Source organism: Mirounga angustirostris, unplaced genomic scaffold, assembly GCF_029215605.1.
Source record: "Mirounga angustirostris isolate CCGP_5_RB_7025 unplaced genomic scaffold, mMirAng1.0.hap1 SCAF_12, whole genome shotgun sequence".
Lineage (NCBI taxonomy): Eukaryota > Metazoa > Chordata > Mammalia > Carnivora > Phocidae > Mirounga > Mirounga angustirostris.
Window position 1 is genome coordinate 6,428,998 of NW_026991720.1, and position 11,382 is coordinate 6,440,379.

Sequence of the window (11,382 nt, forward strand, 5' to 3'; positions counted from 1 at the left end):
AGCGGGCCAGTGGGCTTTCACCGGTGTTGCCCTGACAGGACGCGTTCTTCCAAACCTCCCAGTTTTGTCACTGTCCCTCCCCTGATCTGGTCACTACCTATGGTATCCCATTAGGGATCACTAGTCACAGGCACGTGCCACCGGGCTCCCTGCGAATCCGGTCAGCCCTGAAGGGGCTTGGTGGGCTGAGTCATGCCCACTGGGTAAGCCCGAAGTAGCAGACGACTCTAATGCCGTCGTAGGAAAAGGCCTTCAATCAATGCCACAGCCCTCATTTTAACCATAAAACGCATGAAGGGAGCCTCAGAGCCTCTGTGAGTCCGGCCCACCGCCACAAAACACATGCAGCCTAATGCCTATAACCTGCACCTCCTGTTCCTCAAACCCGTGTTCTTTCCACTCTGCTTGTGTATCAACGCAAGGCACATACGCCTAGGTGACAATGGGAAAGTGCCATGCGGGAAAACCAGCGCCTCTGTGCTGAGGAAGAGTCCTCTCGTCACTACGTGATCACAATCGGGACCATGGCGCCACTCAGAGAAGGTAGGCCCTAATGTATCGATGGGAAGGGGCAGAGCTGATTGTAGAGGAAGGCTAGAAAAAAGTCCCATTGTGTTCATGCAGTAGAACACAGATCTGGGAGTTCATACACTCCCCTTTGTTAACATCTGTACAGATCTCTTGTTAGAAATTCCAATTCCTGTCATCGTGTGAAAATGTCTCATGCCCAGTGAGTCACGCTCAGAGGAAATGGGGACCCTGCAACCACCTCCCACCACCCTAGCCGAACGGTCTGCCTGAATCCTGAAACTTCCTCTGACTCTTGGGGAGGAAATCATTGCTTAGTCTCCAGATCAAATTACCTTCTGAAGCAAGTTCCTCCACAGAGGTGCTCAACTCAGAAAGGATAACACCTAAAAGTAGAGGTTGGCAATGGGCAGGGGGGCTGTGTGTGTGTGGGGGGGGTTGTATTTTGGTTGTGGCTGTATCTGAGAAGCAGCTTGGGCAGAGTCTAGAGTGGCCTTTCCAGAAGAGCCCAAGCTTCTGTCAGCTGTTTGTGAGCATCAGGACCCATCAGTTCTGGAATCTGTTCAGGACTGCAAGCCAGGACTGAGGGGAACAGTGTTCTAGCAGGGCGGGATACTTTAGATTCCCCGGCATAGGCCCCTCCTGGTATTGGGACCAACACTGCCAAAGGGACATTGTGCAAGAAAGAGAGAAATGCAGTGAGGTGGGACAGAGAGGCACAGACAAGAGTGGAGGATACAGGATTTGGGGAGTAAGAGAGAGGAGAGAAGGGACAGAAAAGGGGGAGTTTATGTAGATAGAAGGAAGTTCTTGTCCTGGTTTCACTTCTTTAGTTTAATGTGTGTGTACAAAGTCAAGATTATGCCGTTCAGATTTAGCATGTGTCTGTTGCTCAAGAAACCATCATCACTGTAGACCCTATCGCTGTAGCTCAAGGACCACAGATCACTGGAGGATGTGTTTTGGCTATACGTGGTTGCTGATGAACTCTGGGCAGCTAAAAATATTGGTGGGGGTGGGGGTGGTGTTTGGGGGCAAGGAGGGAGAGGGCAAGTTAGAAATAGACCAAATAGACCAAATAGACCAATGTCTACCATTTCGGTGGGTAACAATCAGACTGGGGATCTGGTCACGAGTTAGACCTGCAGAGCTCATGCCTTCTAAGACGCTGCCCTTCTGAGGGCCCTGGGCCACAGACCACACCAAATGCATCTTCTGGCTGCTATCTGAGCATGTGAATCTTCAGCTCTGCTTGAATGCCTTTGACCTTCTCAGTCTCTTCCCTGGGTGTTGTTTTGTTTACCTACCCACTATCCCGGGTAAATTCTTTCCTCCTTGGAGAGGAACGATAGCTCTAGGGTGGTGGGCTGCCGACAGGTGTTTGGACAGAGTTTCAGTCACTTGTGATCACACCAGGTGAGATGGGTCTCTGCTCCCTCAGAGGACAGAGCTTGCCTCAGGAGCACCTTTGCGCTTGTGGTTTTCTTGCACTAAACCACAAAGTTATTTTTCAGTCTTGGCAAAAACACCCAGAAAGCAGGTTCTTTTCAAGATACAGTTGAACTCCGCAAGAACAAGAAGTAAACATGAAAAGCTTTTATACAGAAATGTTGGTGAGGAAATGAAGGCAGGCAGGGTCCGGAGCACAGGGGAAGGTGTCAGGAGATAGATGGGGGCCAAGACTCAGAGTGCTCACCTCCGAGGTCACGGCCAGGGCTCCTCTCCAGCTAGCTTTAACCGCACCTGTTCTGTTTCTGTGCACTAAGGCGGGGGGAGGGGGAGGGAGGCAGAGGACGTGATGCAGGACTCCAGTGAGGTTACCCAAAAGCAGATCATGTCAAGCACAATGAGGGACAGGGCTTTCGAATCCATTCTTCACACAGCCCACCGTACATCTGACTGTGACATGACCCCAAGGCAATCCTGCCGCGATTTTCCACTTTTCGTAAGAGAACTTTCAGGATCCAAACTCGATGACAAGTCCCCATACGGATGGTCTATCTCCAAACTCCCGCCTCACTTCCACACAATCAGACTTCCTGCCTCTGGGTAGACATCCTGGCTTCCTTGGAATGAATACCCAAGAGAGCTCCACGCTTTGACTTGCCTCAAAATACGCTGTTTCTTTTTCCTTCAATCCCTCCAGCTTCTACTCACTCTTCAACTTCAGCTCATACGATGTTACTTCTAAGAAGTTTTTCCCGATTACCTCCCTCCCATCAGTGTAGCTTATCCCCCAGCGCGCCCTACGCTCTCCTTAAGAACACTCACCACGCTGAAGTTTCTGTTCGGTGTCAGGCTTGCCTAAGAAAGGATGTCGTGATGGTGGAAGGGTGGTGATGGTAAAAAATCTTGTTTTCTTCAAAGATAGAATCAGAATTCCTCTGGAGCGGAATTCTCTGTTCAGAGAAACAACATGGCTATTACGTTTGGAGGGAAGAGGGGAGCCTGAAACCAGATACAGCTGGAACCCGGGCAATGGGGCAATCAGAGAGAGAGGAGCTACTCTCTTCTAGAGATGGATAAGATCACTATGAAGCAATGCAAAATCCTAATGTAGCAATTAACAAATAGAATCCAGCAATACCTTAACTGCTAGGCAAAGAAGGATCAATATCAGGAAATACTTTGGTATAACTTGATGGATTATAAAGCTATGAGGCCACATAATCTGATAATCCGTTTAGCTGTTGAAAGGTAAGTTGTTAAAATTCAACATCTCATAATCGGTTATGTTTTTAGCATAGTAGAATTTTCCATCTGAACCTCGAAGCATCTTGCTCAATGAGAATCACTGAAGTATTGCCACAAAAGTTAGGAACAGCATAAGGAGGCCTCCTGTCACTGTGATCATTTGACATTCTTCTAGATACTAGCCACGATAAAAGTGAACCATAATTGGAAGTTTAAAAGAAAAAAGCCAAGAAGAAGAGGAAAAATGATCATTTGGGGCCCCAGAAAGAACTCTAACAAACCAAGATCAAAATGATTAGCGTGGGCAACAAATATATAAGACAGATGTCAATAAAGAAAAAGACGGTTCCTATACATATGAAAGATATTCACCCACACTCATGTGGAGTAATGCATGAAAATCACTAAGATACAGTTTTTCAGTGATCAGATAGGCAGATACAATCATGAGGAAGGATATGCGGAAACTAATACAATGTTGGTGTAAGTAATTTGATGAACATTTTACTGTGGGCAATCCAGTAGTATCTATCAAAATTACAAATACGTGTACCAAGAGTCTAGCAGTGCTACTTCTAGGAATCTATTCGGGTGACCCAACTTTCTCCTGCTGTACAGCAAACCACTCCACACTCAGTGGCATAAAACAGTTTTATGACGTTCATGATGTCATGTGCTAGGAATTCAGGCAGAGAAGGAGAGTATGACTTGTTTCTCCTACATGGCAGACCGGGGCTTTAGTTGCGGTGGCTGAAATGGCTGCAGGTAGCTGGGACACAGCTAGATGAGAGCCACATGGCTGTGGCTTCCTGGTTGTCAGCTGTGTGTGCCTAGTTCTTCTCCATGTTGCACGTGCTGGGGCTGGAACATCCAAGATGGCTTCTCCACTCCTTCACCAAGGGGACAGCACTCTTCTCCTGGTTGTTTGGATTACTAGTTCCTCACAGTGAAGTCAAGTCAGGAATTTAAAGGGAGTATTGGTCAGCTTTAATCCCTGAGAGAGTAGGGAGTTTGAAGAGCGGCCACAGTGGCTGTTCAGAGGGGTTGAGATGGTGTGGGGGTGAACTGGTGAAGGAGAGAGTGGAAGGACCCATGCCTCAGGCTTGCCCGTGTCCCATTCCAAGGAACTGGGAACTGTCTTCACATCATGGTACTTGATGCTCCAGAAGGGGATGATGGTGATCCATCCTCTGAGACTATAAACAAAGCGATGGAATAAAATTCAAAATGGACGTCTCTGCGCTCCCTCACTTGGCAGGATATGGCTCTCGGTGATGTGACACTGCTGGGAATCGAATCATTTAGTGGAATGCTCCTGTTGATGTCTTTTGTGTGGAGTTATTCTCAGAAAATGTACTGTAAACCCTAAGGAGCGATTGTGGAAGGAGCTGAAAAGTCAGCCGCGCTCCTGTTCTCGGGCTATTGAACGCAATGGCCCGGTAGGAGCAGGATCCCACGATCCCCAGGGGCAGGGCATAGGTTAGGAGCCATGAAAGAATGTGACCCTCAGTCCCCCTTCCGCACCTGGGGATTGCTAGCCCAAACGTCCCCCTCCTCCCTTATCCCATGACTTGCCTCCGTGTGTGTGGGCGCCTAGGGGAGGATGCAAGCCTGCCTTAGGCCTTCGAGATAGTTGCCATCCCTTGGTACTCCTTTCCCATGCCTCTGTCCTTGCTTTTCTGATAAAAAAATAAAGTAAAAGCTATGTGCAGAATTTAGCTGCCCCTGCTCTCCCTTGCAAAGGCAGCCCTGCAGGGCCGTTCAGATTGATGTCTGAGAACTTTATTTCGGTGCGTGACGACACTCTTGTAGGACTTAAAAGGTCTTTAAAAACTTTTAATTTAAAACTTTAGTTATTAATTCTTATGATTATACTGTGAGATTGGCCCTTTTTACAACTATGGGTGTCAATTTTATCGAATTCCTTGGTGGCAGGTCTTATGCTTTGTTAAGCTAACAGTTCTCCACACTTTTCAATGGACAAGTCACTAAATCTAACCTCTTCCAAAAGATCCAATTTGGTATTTTGTTTGTTTATCAAAGTTTGTCTGTTGTGTTGTGTCTCTCCTTTGCTTTGGTTTGCACTTATCTCTTCCATGAAACGTTGGAAGTCAGCAACAAACCTCAGGTGTGGATTGTTCTACACACTACCCCAGCCTTTGCTAGTTCATGTCACACCCTCTCAGTGCACTTCTTTATATGTGTGGTGAGGATGCGTCAGATCTGCTGTCTCAACAACTTTAATTATACCTACAGTTAGTTGCCATGCTGTGGGTTAGATCCCCAGAACTTAGTCAGCTTATAATTGAAGGCTTTTACCTTTTGGCCAGCAACTCCCCATCTCCCCCAATCCTTAGCCCCTGGTAATCACCGTGATAACTCCCTGTTTCTATGAGTTCCATTTCTTGTTAGGTTCCACTTCGTATTAGGTTGCACGTATAAGTGAGATTATACGGTATTTGTCTTTCGCTGTCCGATTTTTCTTAACTTGGCATAATGACCTGAGGTTTATCCATGTTGTTGCAAATGGCAGGATTTCCTTCTTTCTCGTGTCTGAACAATTTTCCATTGTATACACCTATCACATCTTCTTTATCCATTCATCCATTGACAAACAGAGATTGTTTCCATAACTCGGCTATTGTGAATAATGCAATAATTCAATACAAATAATAGTTTGTAGCAAGGTAGTGATGTTCACCCAAGTCCCGTGGCTCCCCTGCATTTCCCAGCCTCCCTTAGAGTGAGCTCAGAGCTCAGTGGATTATTCCTCATCAGTGGGTTGGGAGAGAAAGCCACATGTGGTCACTAGGAATCTGGGATGAAGGCAACATAAACTCCATATTTTCTCTCTCCCTGTTGTGCTGACTGTCACATAAATAAGCAGAAAGAGCATTTGAACGATTTCGACTTTAACTCTTTGGGTTGTTCTTCCGGAAAGTGGACACTCCCGATTATTACTGTAGACACTACTAGATCATTACTCCCCAGAGGTGTGTTCCCTGAAATGACAGAGCTGGTTAGGAAAGAAAAGCAGGGGGACTATGGGAGCCATCGGGAGTTATTTCAAAATCCTTTCAAGTTAACTCCCAGTTAACTCCCAGTAACTGTTAACTCCCAGTCTGACTCAAGAAATGGGCTTCTCACAGGTTCCCCTTTCTACATACCTTTTCCCTCTGCACAGTGCCCCGCTAGAGGTGTCCCCCCAACCCCCAGACCCATGCACTTGCCCCCCACCCCCCGCAATGATACTTGCCTTTAGAACAGTCACTGCCACCAGTGAGAATGAGGCTTAACTCCTGGGCGGGCTTTGCATTTGGGCAAACTTGTGACCCGCACGACACAGCCCGGGGCAGGAAGAGATCAAATCTACCAGCTACCCTGACGTGCCTGCCTTCCTCCCCTGTCCAGCTGAAATCATTCCAACACTGCTTTTTCACTACTGGCAAGAAAACGGGGTCCACACGATAGCAAGTAACTACTGATTAAATCTTCCCATTTTAACACAGGCATACGGAGGGGCTCTTTTGCAGCAGGGAAGCTCTGCAGACATTAAGGAGAGGAAGAAGACAGGCTGGGCTTTTGTTTTATTTTCTCTTTCTCTTTGAGCTGAGCTGGCAAGTCTCAGGTTTGAATGGGAGTCATCTGGGTTTCTTTGGACAGTCAATCAGGTAAGCCCACATTCATGAAAAGTTCCACAGTGTTGATTTCTAATTCCCAGGCTATGCTTGGGGAAAAAAAAATCTTTTTTAGAACAAATTTTCCCTGTTTTAAGGGAAGCGATTTAGAGTGGCTGCCTTTGGCTGAAGTACAGCCGGTTTACAAGACCGTAAACTTTGTACAGTTTTCGTTTACACGTTACTGGCAAACAGAGCTTCCTTAGCACGAAGCCAATAAAGAGTGCTAACTGGGAAGAATGTGGGCATTCACATGTGTTCGTGAGTCTTCTGTGCCTTGTCGCTTTGGTATACGCTGCCAGACTTAAGCAAGAGAGAAAAACCATCTGATGAAAATGAACGGATGTTTCTCACTGCACAGGGAAAGGGAATGGGTCCCAAGGCTTCTTCAAGCTGGCTGTTGAGGATTGAGGAAAATTCAAGTAATTGATGGATTGAATGAAATGTATTTCAGGCTTCAAGGATAGTGTACTTAATTCACTGAGTCTCTCACAAGAATTTCAAATGAAGGACGAGGTTTGGAGAGAGGCAAGAGCACGGGAGAGGAGGGAGCAAGGTGGGGAAAGCAGGAGAGAAGGAAAGAGAAGACTGAACCTCGCATCAGGGAAGGCCAACAAGAAAGGAAGGCGAGAGAAGGAATGGGTGAGGCCAGGGAGAGCAAGAGAGGGGCTGGGGGGCCACGGGAGGAAGGAAGAAGGACACAGAGAAGAGGTGGGCATGGAGACCAGGAGGAGGAGGGGCGGACAAACGAAACCTACTTCTTCTCCACTCACTGACTCACTGGGTGACTCTGGGCAAATGACTATGTCCCTGTAAGACAGGATAATTCTCTCCCCCATCAGCTATGTGTAAACAAATGAGGCGTGGGTGTGACAGTGCTGTAGGAATACAAGGGTCTTTCCTGATGCAGAACTAAAACAATTATCTAAATATATGATATCTATAATATATCTATATTCCCTGAAATTGCAGAGCTGGATAGGAAAGAAAAGCAGGGGCCACGGAAGCCATGAGAGAGTTATTTCAAAATCCCTTAAGGGTTAATGACTGTTAACTCCCAGTCTGGCTCGGGAATATATATACATTATATATATAATTGGTCTCTGGTTTCTCTGTGCCTCAGGAACAACAATGGACCGACACGAATGCGGTCACTCTGGTAAGTGACTTCTTGTGTGTGTGATTATTTTACCAATTTCTGTGCCAATTTTATATAAAAATCATGCAACCTTCTCTAAGCAAAGTATAAGCTATCAGATAGTTCCTCAGAGAGAATAATTTTACTTTGCTTATTCCAGTATTTCCCCAGTCCAGGCTTTTCACTGGTGGTCAAGACCACAGCCCAGCCCAGCGAGGTCAGAAGAGCCATCTCTGGCCTTAGAACAGAGTCAAGTTACTTAAGCCACCTGGAGATCGAACCCACAGTCGTGGCTACTACACATCTCTGATCTTCAGAAAATTTGTCTTGTACACAGCCAGAACTGGGTGAATCAGGCAAGCCTTGCATGACTAGATATGTTTCTAAATCCACATCGTCCCCCAAGTATGTTTTTCTATGATCCAACATGGCAGCATCCTGCAGTCCTAGAGAAACTGAGTTTTTTTTTAAACATTTATTTATTGATTTCAGAGAGAGAGAGAGAATGAGCATGGGAAAGTGAGCGGGGTGAGGGGCAGAGGGAGAGGGAGAGACAGAATCCTTGAGCAGACTCCCCGCTGAGCACAGAACCCTACACGGGGCTCATTTTAAGGACCCTGAGATCATGACCTGAGCCAAAATCAAGAGCCGGCCACTCAAACAACTGAACCACCCAGGTGCCCTGAGAAACAGAGATGTTTTAAAAATCACTGTTGGCTTGATTTGATTTGATAATGGAGTTAGCCTCTATTTTATAAATCCAATGTATTGGGAGACTACCTTTGCTCATAATGTGGGAATATCTCTTATTGTTAAAAGTATTCCATTGGTGTAACCAGTAGTCATAACGTAGCAAACTCGCTCTCACAGGACCATATATGAAGAACCAACGTGCCAGAGGATCAGAGCTGAGAATCATTCTGGTGGGCAAAACAGGAACGGGCAAAAGTGCCACCGGGAACAGCATCCTTGGGAAGCAAGCATTTGGGTCGCAGCTGACTGCCCAGCCGTTCACTAAGACTTGCAGTGAAAGTCAGGGAAGCTGGGGAAAGAGAGAGATGGTCATTATCGACACACCGGATATGTTTTCTGGGGAGGACCACTCCGATTCCCTGTGCAAAGAGGTGCAGAGATGCTACTTACTCTCGGCACCAGGACCCCATGTGCTGCTCCTGGTGACCCAGCTGGGCCGATTCACCGCCCAGGACCAGCAGGCTGTGCAGAGGATGAAGGAGATCTTTGGAGAAGATGCCATGAGTCACACAATTGTCCTCTTCACCCACAAAGAAGACCTCGAGGGAGACTCCTTGACGGATTACATCCAGGACACAGATAACACAGCCCTCCGCAAGCTGGTGGCAGCATGTGGGGGGCGAGTGTGTGCCTTTAACAACTGTGCTACAGGGAGTGATCGGGATGGCCAAGCGAAGGAGCTAATGGACTTGATGGAAGGCCTGGTGTTGGAGAGAGGGGGTGGCCACTACACCAATGGGCTCTACAGCCTAGTAACAGCGTCAGGATGTGGACCTGTGTGCGAAGAGGAAAGGTTAAAGGATTTCAAAAGAGATCTTAGGAAGTACATGGAAAATCAGAGACGTTACTCCACCATGGCCAAAGCAAATTACCTGAAACAAGCCCTAATCAAGACACCAGCCTTTTATTTTTTATTTTTTATTCATTTCTTTCTCAAATTGCTAATTCTGTTATTTTGTGTATTGTACAGAATGTGCGTCTCGTTTTGCTGCTTTCTTTTGAGTGTATGCTGTTTGTTCTGTACCTTACTGTTAATGATAGCCAAAATATTGCTGATAAGTTGGAGAAAGATCACTGGGCTGGAAGGAAAGACTCCTAGATTATAGTTACAGGTCAGCAATTATTTATTCATGACCAGATACTGGGTGAATCCACGTGCCTCCCCTGGAAAACGCGGTGCCTGACATCAGTAAATGTTTGCGATTCTGTGAAGTGTTTAAATCTTAACATCACTCTCTTAATGAACCGAGTTATTTTAACAGTTACTGTCTGCCTTGAAATTTAATACGAAAAGCGTTTGAAAGCTGTAAGCATAAAATTCCTCATTTGCAAATCTCTAAAGCCAGTTTTATGTTTCTGGAAACTCCTTTTCTTCTTTATGATACTATTATTTCTACTGAATATAATAAAAACAACAATAAAACTTCTACTCGGTGTAAGAACATAGCAATAATAAATAAGTTGTCAAGTTCCTGAGATCCCATGTCTTTCATTCTGTTCTGTAGTTTTATCCTCAGAAGTTGGTAAGTGAACACAGGGCTTATTTACTCTAGAATGGAAGGAATCCATGTGCAGCAACGACACATAGACACACTCACACATCAGTCGTCTGTTTTATGTGTGTCAAATTTGCTTAATATTGAAACGGGCTCAGCCAGATTTTATTTTTGGCCTCAGTCATGTTTAGTATTAAAACACACATAGAGGCTTACACTTCAGACAAGGTGGTCTGCTGGGTATTCAGCAGCACTGTCCTGTTCGAGACAAATAGAAGCAGAATTTATTAAAATAAACAGAATCTTTGTGATCGATGAGCTCACTAGAAAATCAGGAAAACTCCAAGGGTGAAGCAAACAATACACATAAAAAGAATGCGGGGCTAAAATGAGTTGAGAGCCATTAGGAAGATGCACACGTAGAAGGCAGGGTTGACCAACAGACAAATGCCACTATCAATCTGGAGATCAAAAAAACCAGCCTTGGGTGGTCGGGTAGTGGAAGAGCTGACTCTGAGGCTTCGCTGTTATGTCAGGACCTCCTCGGGGAACTAATATTACAAATTCATTTTTTAACTGAATACATAAGGCCTAGTAGTCTTTTCATATTTCCTCCATGTTTTACATTTCTGGAAAAGTTTGCCTTTTCCTGTGGATCCAAGTTTTTTTTTTTTTTTTAACCTAACATCATTCTGCATTTCCATTATGCAAGCCCTAGTGGAACAAATTCTCTCTGGTTTTGCCCTGTCTTCAAATGTATTTTTTTTAATCTTCATTCTTGAGGGATACTTGTACTGAGTAATGAATTCTAGGTTGTTCTTTTATTTTTCTTCAGCACTTTAAACATATTCCAGTGTTTCCTGGCTTACATTGTTTCTCATAAGAAAGCAGCTGTCATTCTTATATTGGTCCTATATATATATATATATATATATATATATATATATATATATATATATATATATATATATATAGTGGTCTTTGCTCCTCCTATGATTGATAGAAAATTTTTCATTTTCTTTGGTTTTCAATAGTTTGTTTCTCTTTGTATTTCCTACTTAAGTTTGATTAAGATTTTTGGATTTAAGAATTAAAG

The 11,382-nt window shown here is 45.2% G+C and overlaps 1 protein-coding gene across 3 annotated transcripts; it reads left to right on the forward strand.

Annotated features, from left to right (window-relative positions):
* The first annotated feature begins 807 nt into the window (after positions 1–807).
* On the forward strand, positions 808–10,230 carry GIMAP2 (GTPase, IMAP family member 2). Of its 3 annotated transcripts, none has more exons than XM_064575746.1 (3): positions 808–926; positions 8,023–8,058; positions 8,908–10,230. In XM_064575746.1, the coding sequence occupies exons 2-3, from the start codon at positions 8,031–8,033 to the stop codon at positions 9,894–9,896; spliced, it is 1,017 nt and encodes a 338-aa protein (XP_064431816.1). In that variant the 5' UTR covers positions 808–926; positions 8,023–8,030; the 3' UTR covers positions 9,897–10,230. The 3 variants fall into 3 exon arrangements, with proteins under 3 accessions (XP_064431816.1, XP_064431817.1, XP_064431815.1); XM_064575747.1 differs by lacking the exon at positions 808–926 and adding an exon at positions 6,505–6,696; XM_064575745.1 differs by lacking the exon at positions 808–926 and adding an exon at positions 6,507–6,893.
* Positions 10,231–11,382: the final 1,152 nt, after the last annotated feature.

What these genes read in the sequence shown, in the direction of transcription:
- GIMAP2 (XM_064575745.1), top strand. Translation starts at nt 6,857, where the DNA reads ATGGGAGTCATCTGGGTTTCTTTGGACAGTCAATCAG. An exon ending in TTCTTTGGACAGTCAATCAG is followed by an intron (nt 6,894 to 8,022) that starts GTAAGCCCACAT and finishes TCTGTGCCTCAG; the next exon opens with GAACAACAATGGACCGACAC. An exon ending in ACACGAATGCGGTCACTCTG is followed by an intron (nt 8,059 to 8,907) that starts GTAAGTGACTTC and finishes TCGCTCTCACAG; the next exon opens with GACCATATATGAAGAACCAA.